At 30.2% G+C, this 20,891-nt stretch overlaps 1 protein-coding gene across 12 annotated transcripts in view; it reads right to left on the bottom strand.

The window, feature by feature from the left end:
* The window catches only part of rols (zinc-RING finger and ankyrin repeat domain-containing protein rolling pebbles), a 727,654-nt gene that overhangs the window by 165,296 nt on the left and 541,467 nt on the right, over positions 1-20,891 (bottom strand). The window contains exons 1-2 of one of the 12 annotated variants that reach the window (XM_075366777.1): positions 19,357-19,439; positions 5,563-5,681 (exon numbers count right to left, since the gene is read on the bottom strand). The exons of 9 other annotated variants lie outside the window; for them this stretch is intronic. In XM_075366777.1, coding sequence (XP_075222892.1) covers positions 5,563-5,632 — 70 coding nt within the window. In that variant the 5' untranslated portion in view covers positions 5,633-5,681; positions 19,357-19,439. Of the gene's footprint in view, positions 1-5,562; positions 5,682-8,257; positions 8,389-19,356; positions 19,440-20,891 lie in introns of those variants that run through there. 2 more of the 12 variants (XM_075366776.1, XM_075366775.1) reach the window with 2 other exon arrangements.

Genomic DNA, 20,891 nt, shown 5'->3' on the forward strand with positions numbered 1-20,891 from the left:
CCAAAATCTTGGTCGAGTTCGTTAATGGGCAAAATCGGACCATGGGAATGGAAATGGGTGGGCTTTTAAGAAAATCAAAATATCGCTATAATATTATTAGGTAAATTATCAACGTCGTTTAAAGTTCCTACTATTCTTTGGATAAGGGCCTAAAACTTATCTATGTAAAGCTTTTTGATATCACCAGCCATTGGCTCAGGAGGTGGAAAAAATTGGGTTTTGAAGACAAAATATATCATACCTCCCTTAATAAGCACAGTATCGAATCCGTTTAAAGTGATCGTCAGTTCTCTAATCATTACCTAAAACCTTTTTCTGAAACAATTTTTGATGTGACCAACCTTTACGGCAAGAGATGACCAAAATGTTGCTGGAATTGTAGGAATATGGGGCTTGTAGTATGCTAAACATATGAAACTAGAGATGTTTTTTTCACATGCAACTATTGTCGTATTGAGTAAATTTGAAGTTCTTAATAACTTTAAGGTAGAAATCTTTTTTATACCCTACTTAACACCGATTAAATTTAGCTCAGCCTTCCGGCGTGCCGAAAGGTATTTTTTTTCCGTACTGAAATTGGCTTATTTGTCAACTTTATAATATTACAATACCTCAGTTTATTAGAGTAACAATTTAAATTTTAAAACTACTTACACATCTGTATATAAGGAAATTAACACCTCCACTGATGAAGAAAAAAGAGCCCTATCTTAAAAATACAACACCAAAATGAACTTTAAACAACATGGATTTTCTTTCGTACAAAATAAGATAGTAACAGGATAATATCTACTGATCTGTGTGATAAGATTCAGTAAATTTGTAATTTCAATATAGAATGTAATATTCAAAATTAATTAAATAGAAAATCATTTCATGTTCGATAACATGAAAAAATTAATTTTTTATTTCTAACTGTAAAATTCCTCATCTTTACATTTCATTTGTAGTACATGAATTATATGAAATACTATTTACAGTAATGGATTGTAAGTAACTCTTAAGTAATTAAAAAAAAGTTATTTATTACAAAATAAATTGATATAAATTTATCTTTGCTAATGATTCATAAATAATTTGATTATTACGGTTAATGATTGCAGTATATTTATCATATTATTAATAGAAAAAAAGCATTAATTATAATATAATAACTAATTAAAAATAATTATGGCAAAAATTTTATTCTAAGTTATTCTTAATTATAATATTTTACGATTATGAATTCTAATAGACTTAATTATTTGTTGAATTTATGAATATATCGATTACTTAAAGTAAAAGAAGAAAAACAGTGCTATAAAAAAAAATAACCACTAATATAAATTATATTTATAAAAAAAAAATACTCTACATAATATTATAAATCAAAATAACGTAAGTAATATTATCTCACATCGATTTTTAGAGTGTTTGTAACTAACATAAAATAAAAATATAATCAAACATTCGACTCGACTAGGATGGTCTTCAACAACTCGGCGGGTAGCGAACGAATCCAAAATATGGGGGTTAGCTGGAAGAATGAGGTTTTTCTAAATGAGTAACTTTGAAACGAAAAGACAGTTTGAAGAGACGGAGTTTGAAAAGAATAAATACGCAGCACTGTTATTATCTCTCTAAATGTATCTTATAATGAATTTCTATCGACCTTACTCGCCACAATATAATATGTATTCAATATCGATACCGTATTAAATATTTATTATTAAATATTCGTTGCTCAGAGCAAATGATTATTTACGTCCTTAATCCGGATGAGAAGGCTACTCCAACGGTAATACAGTGGAAGAGCTTACGGGGGTTAGGTCTTCGAAAGAAACCTGAAACAAAAAATTCCTGAAAAGGAAAAACAACCCTTTCAGAAGTTTTAAAAGCGTCACTAATTGATGGTCGATACGTTTTAATAAGTAAATTGGTCAATCAAGTTTAGAATACTGCAACTGCAGAATTATTTATATTTTTCGAAGAAATGTACAGGGTGAACATATATTATTCAGGGCATATTAAAGGTTGATAAAAAATAATTGATGAGATTAAATAAAATAAAGGAATCGAGTAATGGATCGAGTAAGAGAAACTTTGCAGAAGTCCGAGTAAATCGACTGGTCGTGCGAATTTAGAGCTGGGAATACCCCAATCGACAATTGTGAAGATTCTACACAAGGGCCTAAAACTTCATGCATACAAAATTCAGTTGGTGTGTGCAAGTGAAGATGACGACGTTCTTGATGAAATGAACAAAGATAATGCGTTTTTATAAAAAATGGTCTTCTCTGATGAAGTTACTTTCCATGTTTCTGGTCACGTTAACAGGCATAATTGTCGAATTTGGGGTAGCCAGAATCTTCATTCCGTTCGACAAATACAACGTGAGAGCCCGAATATTAACATTTAGTGTGCGTTGACTGCTTATGAAGTAATCGGACTATTCTTATTCGCCGAGCCAACGGTTACTAACTAGTAACCGTTGTCTAGACGTGTTACGGGAGTATGCATTACCACAAATTAAATATTGACAATCCAATGTTTGCTTTCAATAAGATGGCGTACCACTGCACTAGTATTTACATATTAGGGACTACCTGAAAAATTTCCTCAACATTGGATTGGCCGTGATTGACCAATTCCCTACCAACCTACATCCTCTGATGTTTAATGTTTTTATCCTTTATATGAAAACATGTACTTTTTATTTATATTTTAAATAAAAGCTTATAAAAAATATGATCCATAATAACATACTCTTTAACTGAATTTTTATGCATACTTATTTAACTGTAATGAATAATAGCTGTAAGTTTCACAGCCTTATAAATGAAGTGAAATGGAAGGATCTGCTGCACACAGTTAACAATGAAATATGAAAAACGTATCTTTAAATTCTACAACGAGAAAAACCACCAATATTTGTGTTGTTTGGTACTAATGCGATTTAAGAAACTTAATATTAAATAAATAATGGTTTCGTAAGCTTAGAATAAGACTGCTAATGAGATTTTCCTACAATCGATAATCGATCAACTTCTCAAGAATCTTATGAGTCTTATGAGTTATGTGTAGACAAAGTGATTTGTTTATTTGTGCATTAAACTTTTATACTACTAGTATTTAATCGAATTAGCCAATGAATAATTAACCCATAACTATAAAAAGTTACAATAATTCCCAAAAGTTAAAGTTTCCAAAAAATAAAATAATTTAGACTATAGAAAAATGTAATTATCCGATCGTAGCTAGGAATCCACCGTTTTTTATCAGTTCTAAAATTTAATACGACTAGATTCTAAGTGCGTTTAAAGATTAATTATAAAATTATAAATAATTGATTTATAATAAATTACTAGTTATGTTGTATCATTTTTTTAACAGCTACAATTTAACACCCCGCAAGGCAACCGGTCCTCGCCATTAAGCAAAACACAGTCACCTCGGAGTGTCGTGGCAGCAGACTCTCTAGTTATGTTATATGTATTGTACTCAAGATAAAATGTTAACTGGACATAGATCACCCTTTTATTAATTTTAGTCGATAGTTAAAAACCACTGTAGAAACTGACTGTCCTCAAGTAAATTCCAAACCGATTTCGCAACCTTCAGCTACTTGCCCACTTGTTTCAAGACCAGTTCAAGTGGTTAATTACAATTATATTACAATAACAAGATTGAACGCTTATAAATAATGCTGAGATTATTATTTATAGGGAATTAGTGAATATAATTAATCATGTCAACCTTCAAGAGCAAGATTGAAATACTACGTTGATTACATGAAACTTAGACTTCTAAGTAATTCTGAAAAATTACTTTACTGTAATCAAAAACTGTTATACATAATTGTGAAGATATAGAAAAAGATATAAAATAAGCTACTGATTGATACTAACACTCCTTTTCCAATGAAAATATTCTGTAATTCTTATTAAAGTAAGAAACTAACTTAAAAGCAGAACTATAGAGAAAATTATGTATAAATCGAGAAAATAATTTTTTCAGATTTACATTAACACTGGGGAAGGTATTATTCTAAACAATGTTAAGCTATTACTTACCAAAGGAACCACGTCTTAAAGTTATTTTTCTGATAAATTGTAAACTAATAAAACTAAAGAAACATTATAGTAAATAATTAAAGAACTATAACACAATAAAACTGTAGCTTCGAATAGAGATGCTGAAACTCAAATGTAATAAATAAATCAAATAAATGTGGTAAAAGAAAGATATGTGTCAAGTGGAACGTTATATGTTCAATATTTCATCTGAGTATCTGTTTTCACTAAACTCTGAATTATAATAACATTACTAAAAAAAAATTAAATAAAAATAACTATTAATGAACAATTCGGAAATATTGTCCATTTAGACCAAGTTTTTATAGCCGTACTCATTTCTTTAATAATTTTTTACATTTTAAGTCGTAATAGGTGGAGAAGATTGTGAAGGATGGACGGTCTCTAGAAGAGTTAAGTTTAGTAGATCGGGGTAGATTATCCTACGGAAACATCTGTCACTATTTTATGACATTTCCAAGCTTGTTAAAATGATAAAAAACCGATCACAGGTACTACAGCGTAATTTTTTCGCCGAATCCGAATCAGCAAATTGTTTATGTAACCTAATTATTGCTTAAGTTTAACAAAAAAAAAAAAGAAAAAAAAAAAAAAGCAAATGATGCTCTTGTTTATAACCCATACATACATTGCGTTGTATATTTACATCAATAGATCCTATCAAAGACAAAGTTACGACGATACAGGAATTTTAGTTAAAAATAAATGGCGAAATGTAAGATAGTGAACATAATAGTTAATTTAAAAACGTAAAATAATTACACTCCATTATTTAAATTTTTACCAGTATGAAAGAAAAATTGCTAATAATCGTCTTATGATACCGACACGATTTCAAAAACGAAAAGATTAAATTACATTTTCAACTTATTTACCCGGAGATAAAAATAAAATAATACGCTGCTAGACCATAGGAACGCACGTGAATATAAGTAGAAGATAGAAACGATCCGCTTATTCACGTAACCGGAATAAACGGGAAAAGAAATTCTGAACAGTCATTTTTCATTAAATTGAATACAAACATTGATAATAAGTTTCGGCTTTTTTACGTTATGAGTTGAGTCTGTAGGGGAAGACAGAAACTCGATACTGCCCAAGCATCATTACAGCGAGGATAACATGCATTTTGTTTCTGTGTTTAATTACCGACACCTTTTCGGCTTTCTCAAGCGCTCTGTTATAATTTCTCTACATCATAAACCGATTTATAAAATAGTTCATTACCCGATTACAGGATTGTAGTAAGGGACTTCACGCTATTCGGTAGAACCAACTACTCGTACTAATGGGTATGTTTTGAGTTTGGCTATCTACGACCCTACTCTATACATTAGCGAAAATTAATAAATTATTGATAAAACTAATTACTATTAATCTCAAACTATTATTTTAATAAGAATTAAAAAATGCACGTAATAACTAAAACCAGAAGGTAAATAACTTAAATATTTAAACCACGTGAAATGTGTTATAACAGGATGCTTACCAAGTACGCTGAGACTTAACCCGCTACCTCCATGACGACCTCGGAGATGACGCTCTTGCTCCATTTTCATAAATCAACATCTCTCTTCATTATATCCATTAATATAAATATTGGCACGTCTGAAATAACAGTTCCACTAAATAACTGAAACCTGTTCTGCCACCTTAGTTTACATGTTACGCATTAAACGATTCAGTTAATATGCAAAACTAATGTTTACATTAAATTATGAAATTAAAATTGGAATGATAAATTAGTTATTAAACAACCAATATGTAAATATGAAGAATTATTGATGGCAATAAAAAAATCCTGAAAGAAAAAATTAGGTTAATGTAACGAATTCGTTGTCAGTTAACCACAGTTAATTCTAAGCGAAAACTTAATAAAAAATTACATAATTTAGTTCCAACAGCTTGTTTTTATAAAAAATACCTAAATGTAATAATAATAATAATAGTAATAGCATAATTAATTATAAATAATAATTAATAATTTCAAAACTCTGAAAAAATAAAATAAAAAAAATTAAATGTCAAAGGTGTCGCAAATAATTCGCTAAATAATTTGCACTATAACAATCTGTAGAAACTACTTTAAATTCCGACTATACGTGGAACAGAAGGCTTAGATAATTGGTAACTCATAATTAATACTCAGAATAGGAAAAAGGCAAAGAATGAAGAAAATGAAGAAGAGTTATGGGATGGAGAAGATTAAATATTAAGGGTAAAAGTTAAAAAAAATATAAGTAAAAGAATTTTGAAAAGACAAATTTCACGGGTTTTCCATCTATCATTCCAAGTAATTTTTTTGTATTCATTTTTCTTATTCTGCTCTTTTTTTCACGTACATAAAAACAACGTCAATCATTATAAAAAGAGAATTAAATCATTTTTTTTTAACCATTATTAGGATTATTCTAATGGTCATGAAATCACTTTTTTAAAATACAAGGTACCATAAAGTCAACTAACAATTTAATTTTGATAACCAAACTTTGCAAGTCTTAGGAAAAGCCGTAAATTTCACCCTAACGATGGAAGAAGATTACTAACCGCGATTTAAGACTCACTTAAAAGAAATTAAATCTTAAAATTATTATGAACTAGATTTTTTTCTGCAATGGCAAATAACATTATAATTATTAGTAAACAAAAGTTTTATAATAATTAAGATTTTTATGTGTGGTATTTTTTTAAAGTTTCTAAAAGTTTAAAAAAGAAGATTTAAATACTAAAATATGTATATGAATATAGTTTTATGAACCTCCGAAATACCAACAACTTTTTTTTTGGGTGGAGAAAAAATTGTTCGCGTAATTGCAATAATATAAATTTCGTATACTTCCATTTGATTCTAGAACTATTATTAAGCTATAAATCAGGTTATTTTTTATAGTAAAAGTATCTGATTGGTTCTTGACAACATGACAAGCATAAATTTAATTTAAAAACAGATATATGCTGTGGGCTTTAGATCGAATTTCTGATACATTATACATTTTAAGAAAATTTGTGTAAGAGCTAAATTTCTAAAATTATTTTTTTAGGAAATTATTTGTTCATTTAAACTGACGAAATAATCTTTTAAAAAACTCCGATTATAATTTTGTTATTGTCATTCATGGTTTAGTATTTAAAAATTGTCAGATTACAATTACGCTTAAAAAAAAAAGCTATATTATCTTGTAATTCTATCTACACTGTCTTAAGTGTCACTTATCATTATATGTATTTTAATTTTAACATCTTATTTAGGTTTCATCTGTCTTTGTTCTGTACCTTTTTTCTATAAGGAAGAATTTGAATATAAAAAAAAATCTTATGTCAAACTCACAAGTAACCAACCTAATTCTTAATCCTTGAGAATTCTTAGCTTTAATTCTCAAATCTACAAGATTTGAGATTAGAACTCTTATTAAATTTACAAAAAAAAAATCGGAAAACTTAAAAATAAAATTCTGTGAAAAATCATTACTAAAAAAAAACAAAACAACTATTAAATCATATTAATTATCGATAAGATACAATATTTAATAATTTGTATCCGTATAAAACTTATTGTTGAGAAATATGAATCATATTTATTGTTTTGGGTCAATATTAAAAATATATATGTGACGGGCGCGCGCGTGCACGTGTGTATGTTAAAGAAAATTAAATTGCTAGTGAAATTTTTACATACAAGTCAAACAAAGTAACATATAATTACTATAATGATTTGGCTCGCTTATTCTCTAATATCAAATCTTTCTGTTGGAAAGAACGGTGTGATATTCAGTTATCTACTAATACGGTACTGTTAAGTAAATATTTCACTTTTCTTTAATGGTGGGCTTCTTACTACTTAAGTTGTTTTAAACAATAAAAAAAAAAAAAAAACGGTGAAGAAGTGTTGTAAATTTTGGAAGATAATTAATTTATTCATTCTAATTGATTAATAAAAGTTTCTTATAGTCTAGAATCTGAAAGGGTATTGTAATATTTTGTATAAATTTTCTCGACGTGTTCTTCAATCATTGTTTGAAGACAAGACAACAGGGCAGCATACATCAGGTGAAATAAATAAAAATTAGTAAGAGCCAAATCAGCCTTCGGGAATAAGAACAGTAAATAAAAATTACGTATAAATATTTTATTATTTGAGATTACATACCGTATCTTATAATATTAGTTATGCTTTAAAAACTAACCAAAAATATTTATCCTTTGATTTTTCTTACAGTTTTCCTTACTACTCAAAATTCACATAAAGGATATAATGTGTAATAGAACGGTTGTAGAAGACCTTTGAATATTACAACCACCAATTCAAATATTTAAATAATAAAGAGGGTAACCTGTAACAAACATTAATTTAAAATAATAAGCATAAAATATATGAGAAAACGAAAAAATACTTATAAAAATTTAAAAAAAATTGAGAAAAAACTTTTTTGTATTTTTTTAAATTCATAATAAAGAAAAACCCGTTAAGAAAATAACATGCAAACCTTTATAACCTAATAAAGCTTTAAAAAATTAACATGATAGGCAGTATGGGTTCAGGATCGCTAGATCCACTGTCGATGCTGGCAACAGACTAACGAGTTTGGTCGATGAGACGGCTCGCGTGACTTGGAGGACGCGTCTTGGACGTTCATAATGCCTTTAATATGATCAGAATGGACGCCATTTTTTCAGTCAATGAGTAAGGGAGGAGTAGCACCCTATTTATGGAGAATAATACAACGTTACCTGGAAGATCGCTCCATGGACTACTATATGGGCGATAATCGCATCTCTTTTCATGTTACAGGTAGAGTTCCCCAGAGCTCTTTCCTGGGGCCCATCCTTTGGAATATATTCTTTGACAGATTTTTAAGAATCAACTTTCCGGAGGGTGTATAACTTATTGCATTTGCTGATGACCTGGCATTGGTGGTGAGGGCCAGAACCGAGGAACTGACTGAGTTAATCGGCGATGCGATTGGCACGATCACAGAATGGATGGCGGACAAAGGCATCACTCTGACCCAGATGGTGGTCGTGTCAGTCAGAAGGCGCGTGAATGTAGAACAGTTACCCTTTTGGTCGGACAGTTTGGTGTTGATAATATCATTAGTAAAATGCTATGTTCAGAATGAGATTATAAAACGATCTTAGCTTATGTTACTGACGTCGTCAGGATGAGGAGCCCAGAAGGCTGAACCTTCTGTAGAAGATCTTAATTATCCTGAAGAATTCGTGAGGACTTGTGAAGATCCGGGTAATGAAGAACGGCATCGCGGGACCGATGGATCCAGAGGTGAAGTCAGGTGACAGCGGAACCGTCGTCTGTCCCCATTTTTCAACCGTTGTCTGAACGGCGGTAATGACGCCCTTGGGACCCCCCCCCCCACGTGCGGGTCAAGAGAGGCACCAGGAGTATCAATACCTTTTATGTTTAGTACACTTACTAATCTATTCTTTTGCTCCAGCTTTCCCGGAACATGACGGATACGAAGAGGACGCCTGAAGAGGAGATCCGTTCGGGAGTACACGCATCGCATGTCTTCTTAGGTGACTCCGGCTCCCGGACGTGCTAAACAGAGTGGTTTTTTGGTGGGTTCAATCTCCACACGCCGGCCAGCGGCGTGTTTAAGTCTAGTTTTAAGCCTAACTTGTTTAAGTCGGAAGTTTTTCCCACATTTGGTCCGAAAAAAAAGAGGTGTGCAATTTACTTGCAAAAAATTAATCTTATTAAATAACTTCTGATTAAAGTAACTGCAACTTAGAAATTGCCCAAAAATGAAAACTATTGGTTGTTAAAAAAACGCAATTACTTATTTGTGTTAACATTTTATATCTTTAAATATTTTTTTACTCGTTTCATATGGACCTACAGTTCAGTTAAGTTAAAACAGTGCCGGTATGTTTCTTTAATTTTCATTTTTGGAAATAAGTTTCAGTAAGAAATTAAATTCTGGTTACGAGTATTAATAAAAAAGTGATATATGAAAGTAAAACTTTCTTGAATATATAACGGTTATTAAAAAAATTGAAATATTCAGCCTTAAACTCATCGTTATAGATACAACACGAATGAACTGTTTGTATCAAAGTTTAGAAAAAAGATTACTTTTACGGCCAGTACCAGATGTATTGTTGTATTATTCACTGTATATCCGAGATGTGGGGATACAATAAAATAGAGGAGATCATTTGTATTTTAGAATTTTTGTTCTAAACTAATAGTTTAGGAAACTGAATACTAAATAGTTTACTGTTCAGTTTAGTTTACTGAATAATAGTACAGTAATAATTATTTCAGGAATATTATTTCTTATTTTCTTTATTGTAAAACGGGCCTGAGATTTTCTTGAGAAAGGAAAGGTTATGCTGTTATCAGAAGTGATTTTTGCTTGGTGTTCATATTCCTATATGAACACAATAAGTAGAATGTAAAATATATTGTTTGAAACTTTCTGCTCTGGATGCGTGAAAAAATTAACAATTCAATTAAATGTAGGTTATCTTCAAATAAATAAAAAGCTAAGTACATAATTAGTTTTGTCCTGAATATGAGATAAAGAAGGCAGTAAAGGTTTTTTAATTGAAAGTAAATGGTGTAAAAAAATTATCTAGTAAAAGAACACAACGAATAGAAAAACTATCACTAATAATGAACATGTTACAACAGATTAGTTGTATCCGTTTAATAGATTAAGTACCATTAAGAAAAAAGTCATTCTACACGCATGGAACTAACATTATTAAATATGTATAACTACTAAAGGAGGCTAGCTTAAGTATAATGGAAATATGGAGGGGGAAAAATTAATTTTTTATGAATGAACTATTGTGACAACCGACCGTTGTATATAATTTGTTATGAACCTATAGGTTGTTTCATCTTCCCCATCAGCTCAACTCTAATCTTTCCTCCTTCCCAACTTCCATCTTGCTCTTTCACTCATTCATTTTTCACCTATTTAATTCTAATTTAAAATAACGATGTCTTCCTTCTTCTTTGTTAACGCATTTTTTTAATAATTGTAACTATATTCCTATATGAAATAAATACAGAATTTAAATAATTCGTTACATCGGTTGAATTTAAATAACTTTTTTCAAATTGGCTACCTCTGGACCGCGTGAATAAACTTTAGTTTTCTTTTGAGGCTTTAATCTTCTGCCATCTCTTAATAATGAATTTTCTTAATCTCAGTGTTCTTCTACGATTCTCCTGTTTTTTTTTCTCTTCCGTCTTGAGCCACTTACGTACTTTTAAACTCATGTATTTTTTTCTTGAAAATTTCCTTACCTAAAATTTTTTTTTTTTATTCCGGTCTATTGGAGAACCTTTATTGCAGGTCCTTCCTATCTCCAGAAGTTAACTGCTTTACTTCTGAGATTACCAAAGAAGTTGAACATTTTTCTTGTTAATTTTTTTAAAAATTCTCTTTAAGTGACCGTAAAACATTCATTATTCTCCGTTTTCTAATTGTGTCTATTATGATTTCAAATATTCTACAAATTTGCTTTGAACATTTTTATTATTACACTTCCAGGCTAATATATTTTTCTTAAAAATTCTCTTTCCTTTGTCAAATTATACTTATTTAATGTTAAAGTTTCTGCCACGTAAAGACTTTCAGGTTTTATAACCGTGTTGTAATGTCTGAATTGCAAATGGTAGTAAGTAATCGATTTTTATTTTTGGTTAGTCTGCAAGCCATTTCCATTTTATTCGCCCGATTTTCTAAACACACTGTGTAATCCATTTTTCTGGATTACTTCGTCTAGATATTTTCCACGATTTCAATTTTCCTGAATTTTGTTTCTATTACTCTTGGGTATTCTTTTAGATTTGACATATTTTCGTTTTTTCAACTGAATTTGCAGTCCAGTTCTTTTGGCAATTTCTATCATAAATTCGTTTAGTTTTTGCGTTGTGTTTAGATCATCAGTGAAGATCGCTAGATCAACTGCAAAAGTAGAACAATCCATTGATATTCCTTTGTCGTATTGTTCCAATTCTTGTGACTGGAAGTTTAGATCTGCAATTTAATTTCGTCATTCGCAAATTACTTTATCTAAAATAGAGTTGATATTTATCTAACTTTACTGAATCCTGATAAAAAAATAACAGAATTAAAAAAAGAAAACACTATGCATAGTATAATGGAAAACTGTTTACATCATAAGTTACGTATTATATTTAAGAAAACATTTATTTAATATTATTAATAAATAATAAATTTAAGTAAATAAATATACAAACAAATTTCCTAAATTTTGTTAACTTTAATAATGATAAGTTTACATTTTACACAAACGGAATAATTCAGGACCGTTAAAGCCTCTTCCATAGAAATGATACGATTATCATACAAGTAGGGTACAGTATTATGTTTATACAGTACGAGATTAGATTAGGAGTCAACAATTTATGTAGAATGTTGTAACTCAAGCTTATACATTTACAACCATTCTAGATAATTCTTATATAATCCAAAATTTTAACAAGGAAAACTTTATACAATATAATAAAACGTGAACTTGAGTAATTTTTATTAGTGGTAATAAAAGTTAATACATATGCAATTTTACTAAGATGGATTGATTTACTAATACCGAAAGATCTGCCTTCTGAAAACTTGTTCCTTAACAGAACAAGTACATTAATTTGTTATTTTGGACTAGCTCTCCAATTTTTCTTATGGCTGTGACAGATATAAAAGATCTGGGGATAATAAGCACAAAATTATAGTTGCTTTCTCTGAGAATATTAATGTTAACAAAAAAAAACAAACCCTAATATTGAACAGAATCAAGCTGTCACTTGTAGGGCTAAATATTACATGAATTTTAGTGTGAAAAAAGGAATTCTCCTTTAAAATTCACGGAGGAATCTTTTTAACCAATTTAAATCGGGTAAGTGTTTAGATCGTATGTTTCTTTATGCCTCTTTAGCTTCAGAAAAGTTTTACCTATTTTTATTTGGTAGCTATAAAGCAGATTTATATAAATCCAATGAGTAAGTGGGAAATTACGATTTGAAAAAAACACAGAATATTAGATACCAAACGTCGTTTTCTGCAGATACTTATCTTTAAATAAAAAAGTTGAAATAATATAACTTAATACTGTCTAAAAAGGTCAGGTGGGTTATAAGAGGTGATTTGGTAAGGTGTGGACGTGTTTGCTGAAGCTGCTATACCACGGCTGCTATTTGTTGTCTTTTGTTATATTTTGTTGTTTTGTAGTGTTTTTGCGTTTCGTTTTGACCGCTTTTTTTTTGAGTTTTGTTAGTTTAGTTTACTTTTTTCTTTTTTTCAATCCTAACCTAGCATTGGTAGGGATTGTTTGTTTTGGTAAACGCGTATACATATAGATTTGTTTACGTTTTCACGGTGTTTTTCTTCATGTTTTCTTGTTAAGTGTGATTTGGATGATTATTTTACATTTTATTTAGTAATATTTAATTAACGATATCAGATTCCGGTAGTAAGTCGGAGACGTTACCGATGAATCATGATGGAACGAATGGTTTTGAACTTGTTTCACCGGGAGGGATCTGGCGTCAGGGTGGTGGAGAAGCAAGATCCTACTGGGGGGCGTGTTGTGGTTCCCTCCCCGCCCCGGCCGAAAATCAGAGTGGTACGGTTGTTGTTCGGTCTGCTGACCTTGTAAAGCAGTCCATGGAGAATCAAGAAGTGGGTGATACTCTGTCTTTGCGGCCGGGCGGTGGAAGCGAACTGCTCATACGTGTGCCAATAGGGCTGCGGCAGTGAAGACGGCCATTCGTGGTAGTACGGTGGGATTGAGGGTGGACCTGCTGTCGAAGGAGGGCCGACGAGCTGTAGTCCATATTCACGACCTTGAGTACACGTTGACTGAGGCTGAGGTGGTGAAGACTGTGAGATGGGTGGTTGGACCTGACGCCGATTTTTGCGTGTTTTCACTCCGTCCGGCGTTTGATAGCACGCAGAACGTTACTGTCATTACTACACATTGGGTGGCCAAGCAGTTGATTGTCCGGCGGTTGAAGGTAGGCTGGGTATATTATCGAGTCCGCATGGTTGACCCTGGGGACCGATGCTTCAGGTTTTGGGGACCTGGGGCATATGTCGTTTGGATGCCCGGGTCCTAACCGCACCGAACTGTGCTTCAATTGTGGTCAGGAGAGTCATCGGCGGGCCCAATTTCCTGCTTCGCGGAGTTGTGGTGTTTGTAGTTTGGAGAGCCACACGGTGGAGTGTTATACGGACCGGTAGTCGGACTTTTCCACTTGCTTGCATTCGGGTCCTTCGACTGAAGGACAGAGCTGCTGAAGTAACAAGGGATAAGGGACAGCTCTCTGCTGAGCTGCCATTCTTTTGGGCTTGCATAGATGGATTGCAGTGATGAACCGCTGAGAATCTCTTGTGGGGGGGGGGGGAATGGAAAACACCGTAGTCCCGGCGGGGATGCCCTTTTGGATGTTTCTGTTAGAGGCAAGAAGGTATCAAGACCCACCTCCTGGGGTGGGGCAACAGGAACGGCATAGTCGGGCCTGCTAATCCTACCCCTGGGGTTAGAGGCAGGCGATAACATAAGATCCGACCGGCAAGCCGACCTGTCCTGCCGGTAGGCGGGGAGGCTCGTTAGAGTAAATGGAGACCCCAGAACTGTGTTGTGCTTTATTGTCGAATGCGGTCATTGTGGGGGGGGGGGGGATTTACTAAAAGTATGAAATTTGAATTCCATGCTTGAAGGTTTTATTTATAGTTCCGTATCATTGGATAAACCCCTTTAATATAAGAATAAAAAAATAACAACAAGGACAACCATGGAATTCATTAGGGGGAAAACTGTCGTTTTTTAAGAGGTCATATAAATTAAAATTATTTACATATTCTATTTAAGTCATTAATAAATCTATAATTTATAAAAGTAGGCCATATAATCTTTCCTATGAATTTTTTACTTTTAAACTAAATAAATATTTTTATTCTTTTAAATTACTTTATGCAAGACTACAATCCAAAATAATTTTTGTTTTGTTTAGTTTATCGATTACAAAAAATGTCATCTTACAAGCTGTTTGTCTGAAGAATTTGTACAAAAAAATGATATAAGAAAAATAAAATCTGCAACCAAAAAGTTTATAAAAATAATTAATTATTTTGAAAGTATTACAAAAAAAAGAATAATTAATTGCCACATATTTAATAAATAATAAGCTTATAAAAATTAATTAATTCGATATAATTTAAGTAAACAAAAAAAACATTTGATTACGAATTGTGCATTTACTTAACTGTTTTAAAGCATGAAACATACTTTTTACATATAAAAATTTTCTGTATGTTTAATGAGTCAAATTTACATATTCATTTCTTTCAAGTTGAATAGATTGCAACTGCATTCTTTTTAAATAAAATATCGGAAAGTATTAATAATTTCAGAGTGTAGGAACTTAGAAATTATTCATTTTAAAAATAAAGTAAAAAAAGGCAACAAAATAACTGAACATTCCTTTATTGTGAAAGATATCGTGGGAACAGGTTTTATTTATTTAAGTTTTTTGTATACTTTTTTTTGTAGAACCCTTCAACAAGATTTTATATCTGTCTGAGTATCTGGAATTCCGGTCCAATTTATGAGTGAATAAAAAAAAGAAACGTACAGTAAGTGTTCTCTTTAAAAAAAAATAAAATAAGGCCAACAGAAGAGGTAAAACCACATCGTTTGCACGCGTGCATTGCATTTTGATTTTGTGTCTAAGCAAATCTTTTGAAAAGGTACCTAAGATTTATATAAAGAGGATTAATATAATGGATAACCACGGTAATATAAATGACGGTATACCACGTTATTATAAATCAAAGTTGACCTAATTTTTATGTTGAAAGAAAAAACTTGTAAATGAATATATAATATATATATTTCTCAACCATTTCCATTACTTAAATACGTACGACAAAAGATAATTGTATAGCCTAATACGTATATCTGCTTGTTAACGTATTCTTTTTTTATCTTAATTTAAGGAATTTAAAAATCGATCAAAGTTGATATCATTAAAAATGTGGGTAACAGTTGTGACATTACCCATTGACCCAAATAGGGGACGTGAAAATGTTTTCAAAAGCGTGGATACTGAATATAATGGTACTATCTATATATGTAGTTCATCCAAACTTCTCAGGTTTCTACAACTTTCATATCCCAAATCCTGAATCTATTATAGAAAAAATAAAATTATTAAAGAAAAATAATTGTATAAGCTAAGTAACGTGTTTAAAGAAGTCTAAAGAAATGAAAATAATATAAATTCATCATTATTAAATGCTAACAAAAATTATATCAATTTTTAAGATCGAAAAACATTATTTCTTACACAAGTAGAAGAACCGATCCACAGTTTAAGTGTATCTGTTTTTTCTTTTTTTAAATTAATTTTAATTTTATTTTCCTAATGTGTACTTGAAATCTGTTCAACTTGTGAACAATAAGTGACACCCAATGAGATGAGGATGTGTATGACAGGTAAATGAGGTGTATTCTTGTACAGACTTTATGCCAATCATTCCTGAGATATGTGGTTAATTGAACCTCAACCACCGAAGTACATCGGTATCCACTGTATTATTTAAATCCGAATTAAATCAACTAACTCTTTGTAGGGTTTGAATCTCAGAACCTTTGACTTCGAAAATAAACTGTTAAACAATTGATTTGTGAGGACGAGTTAACTACCAGATCAGTCCTATGGGCTTTTAATTAAAATGAGATAATTTTTTTCTTCTTTATCTTGTACGTTTTCTTTTCTATTTTTTGGACTAATGATTAAATTCTGACCTTAGAATAATCATTTATTACGACATATGTTATTACAATTAACATATCAAAAAAAAAGAAAAAAAAAGTCATATCTTGCCACCAATTAAAAGGCAGATCACCCGATTTAGAAACTATCAATTTAATCTATAAATAAATTGATAGATGAACTAACATTTCAAATGTATTTCCTCTTGAAGAATATTTCTTAAATTGTGAGCTAAATTAATCAAAGGTAATTGATAACATAAAAAATTAAAGTCAATATTTCAAAACTGTAATTACATTTCTTAGAAGAATAATTAAAGAAAGGAATTAGTCGTTGCAAAGTAGGTTTGTTTTAGTTTTAAGGGCATTAACTGGTGTAGTCATTACTCCGATGGAAATTTGTGGCGTATGAAAAAAAGGCAATGATACTCTGACCGGGATTCGTACTCGGGAAACTCCGGATGAAAGGCTGAGACGCTACCATACTGCTACGGCGTATCTTAGAAAATGTACCAATTAATTATAATTAAATAAAGTTATTTTACACAGTAACATAAAAAATATATTTTCATGATAAATAAATACAAAGATAAAATGTACAATTAATTACGTAAGAATTATTTAATAAATTTATCGAGTTAACGAAAAGGGAAGTCTTTACTTTTTATTAAAAAGTTTCACTTTTAATTTCCACAGAAAATTAAGAATACTTTTCATTAACTAAAAACGAAGGAAAATATGGATGAGTACGGCTAAATTCATACCGATATTCGAATTAAATATCTGAATAAAGCTTTACAAAATAAGGTACAGTCAGACTGACTATTCATACCGTTAGCCGGTGAAAAATTTGTATAAAAATATTTTGACTAGAATAAAAAGATATACTCATATTAAAAAAGGATTGCAGATGTCGGGTGAATGAATCCTAGATCAAATTTTTTTCCATCACAATTACAAAGCCGCCAATCGGTAAGTTAGTCGCAGTTGAGATTCTTCGGCAATAAACTTTACTAACTGTTCTTATTACTCAGAAAATTATGAAGATACAATAATAATTTTGCATGTTTTTTGCAAATTTTTACCGGGCATATGCAAAGTAACTAGTTCATAGTGCATATATGCAATCGATTGAAGGAAAGGAACTGGCATTATTCCATAGCTATTGGCGCAGCACGATCTGATAGTTGCAATTGAAGGTGAAATAAGCCTTTGGGCTGTTGATCACACACACACAAAAGCGCGCGAGCGCGCAAATCCGTATCTTTTTTGCTGCCACATTGGCTAAAAACAACAGAATAAAGACAATTGATTCCTCGACTTGTTAATAATATTTATTTAATGTATGGACTATTTATATTCTTATTCAAAGAGCTGTAATAAAATTTTATTAGGTAAATTATTTTTTCTTTAGATTCCTCTAAGATGGAGAATTCCTCTAAGATGCTTACTTTTTTAAAAATAGAAAAAAGTAATTTTAATATGCGTTTGTGATATGTAGTAATATAAATGGTATATTAATAACAAATGTGGAGAGAGCCTGTATATTTTAGTCAGTAGCTCACCCGCGCTTTACTTCTCTCTCTCTCTCTTTCTTTCTTATATGTGTGTGTGGGGCGCGCCCGCTCGGGGAGAAAATGAGAAAGAGAGAGCCTTCTAATTAAGCCTGTTAAACGACGACGTAAAAGCAATAAATTATTAATTAATATCTAAGAAAGGTAAAGATTAGTTTACGAATGACATTAGAATCATAACGTCATTTTATTTGAGTAACGAGTTCAAGAGAGAGAACTGTATGTCTACTGTATGAGTGAAAGAAACAGAATGATAAATTGAGGGGTTATACAAATACTGAATACGCTTTTAAAACGTGTACAGTAATAACAAATATAAATTTATAAATGATGACGTCAATTAAATCATTCAAGAATTAAAAATATAAATTATATCAATCCGATATTTTATAATGAAGAAATATAATCGTGTAACGCAATTCAATTTTATAAAATGACCGATTTAATATTTCAATAATAATAAAGTGATATATTTAACTTGATGTAGTAATATAAAATAATTTAATTATTAATTTCAGATAAATTAAACTTAATAATTACACTAAAATCTTTTATTTAATTTTATTACACTAAGACAACTACGTAATTCGCATTTATGTGTTATCCCAGACTGTCTGCATCATATATATATATATATATATATATATATATATATGATTAACTGTATGTACAATAACAAAAAAAAAAATACATATATTATTATTATTATTTCAACCATTATATTTTAATTCCTTTAACAATATTAATATAGCTTATAAAAAAGTAATTAAATGCGAAAGTTACGTAGAAACCTTTCATGGAATTACGGTTCATTGACTGGATCATGAATAATTTTACCAGAGAATATGAAGCCAAAATAGGAATAGGTAAAAAAGAAGTGGAAATATTTTATTATTGCGAAATTAAATTAATTTATAGGTTTGCAATATTAAACAACTCACTAATTATTGAACTATGGATGATCCTTAATTGGGCCCACATCATAGCCGTATAGTTAGTACATGAACACTAAAGCCGATAAGGCAGAATATTTTATCTTCCACCTGATGATCTATATACACCAAAAAATTTTGATTTTATATTAAAATATATCCAGTTGAAAAAGTTATACATTATTCTTTGGATTAGTTTTCCTAAGAAAATAAGTATTAATTAATTATTAAGGCAATCTACAAGTCTGTCGCTCGGTCACGCATAAGTTTATTTGATTTGAATAATAAAAATAAATACGTAAAAGAACTGATACAATATTTAATCATATTGTAAAAAAACGTTTTATTAATTTCTAGCTTGTAATTAATTCTTTAGATCAAATATAACCTAACCTAGAGAGGGGGTTATATTTCCAAGTTGATATATAATATATATATTTCTAATGTAGATATATATCTACATTAGTAGTAAAATACATTACTAGATTTAAAAACAAAATTAAGCTCGTCAGTCAATTTGTAAATTAAAAAGGAAATTTTATACACAAAAAAAAAGTTGAAAGAGATCCTTTACCACCTTCACCTAGCCTCATTTAACCTTTTGATTATTATTTTGTTAAATTTCAGTTAGCATAATAATAAATTTAAAAAATCATTAATAAAATTAAAAGAAAAAATTAAAATTAATTTTTTTCTACAATTTTTTAAAATTCTGTAATCTTATTTTGATTCGTATTTGTTAGCAAATTATATATGTAAAAATGCAGATTAAATTTTTTTTTTCTAGTCGGTTTTTTGTTATTTTTAATTTTTTTAATACCTGTATCAACCATATAATATACAGTGCCAAGAAATACACAAAATAAATTATGTCTATGAATATAATAAACATAACAAAAAAGATCACAAAAATTGACTAAACTTTCGCAAAGTTTAGTTTAAAATTTTAGGCCTTTTCAAGTGTAAAACATACACACTCACACATGCGCACGCACGCACACACACACACACACACACACACACACACACACACACACACACACACACACACACACACACACACACACACACACACACACACAACATGCGTGCGCAAACACACACTCACACTTTTATAAGTTTTTTTTTTTATATTCCTATTTGTGTATTTTTTGTATTATTTTATATGAATTTAAGTTTGTACATTACGAATTAACTCTAAAGAAAATAATGAAAACATGTCCTAAGTTTATATATATATATATTTCGTATCAATAAATATTATCATATTTAGAGGAAAAGGCATACACTGTTACTTAAGGTAACCCTTAAGTAAGGGTAACATTAAATACTGATAATAAAATGGCGGTAACAAAAAAATAAAATGTTAAAGTGTTAATGACTGATTCTAAAACTGAAAGCGATTTAATCCATTAATTAAAACTGAAGACTTTTTTTTGTAAGAATAGATGCATGTAAAATTACAATAATTTTTCTCTTTTTGCAAAGGTATATTATAATAAAACTGAAGTAGTAGTAATAGAGATGTAAACTATATATATTAA

Source organism: Lycorma delicatula, chromosome 5, assembly GCF_047948215.1.
Source record: "Lycorma delicatula isolate Av1 chromosome 5, ASM4794821v1, whole genome shotgun sequence".
Lineage (NCBI taxonomy): Eukaryota > Metazoa > Arthropoda > Insecta > Hemiptera > Fulgoridae > Lycorma > Lycorma delicatula.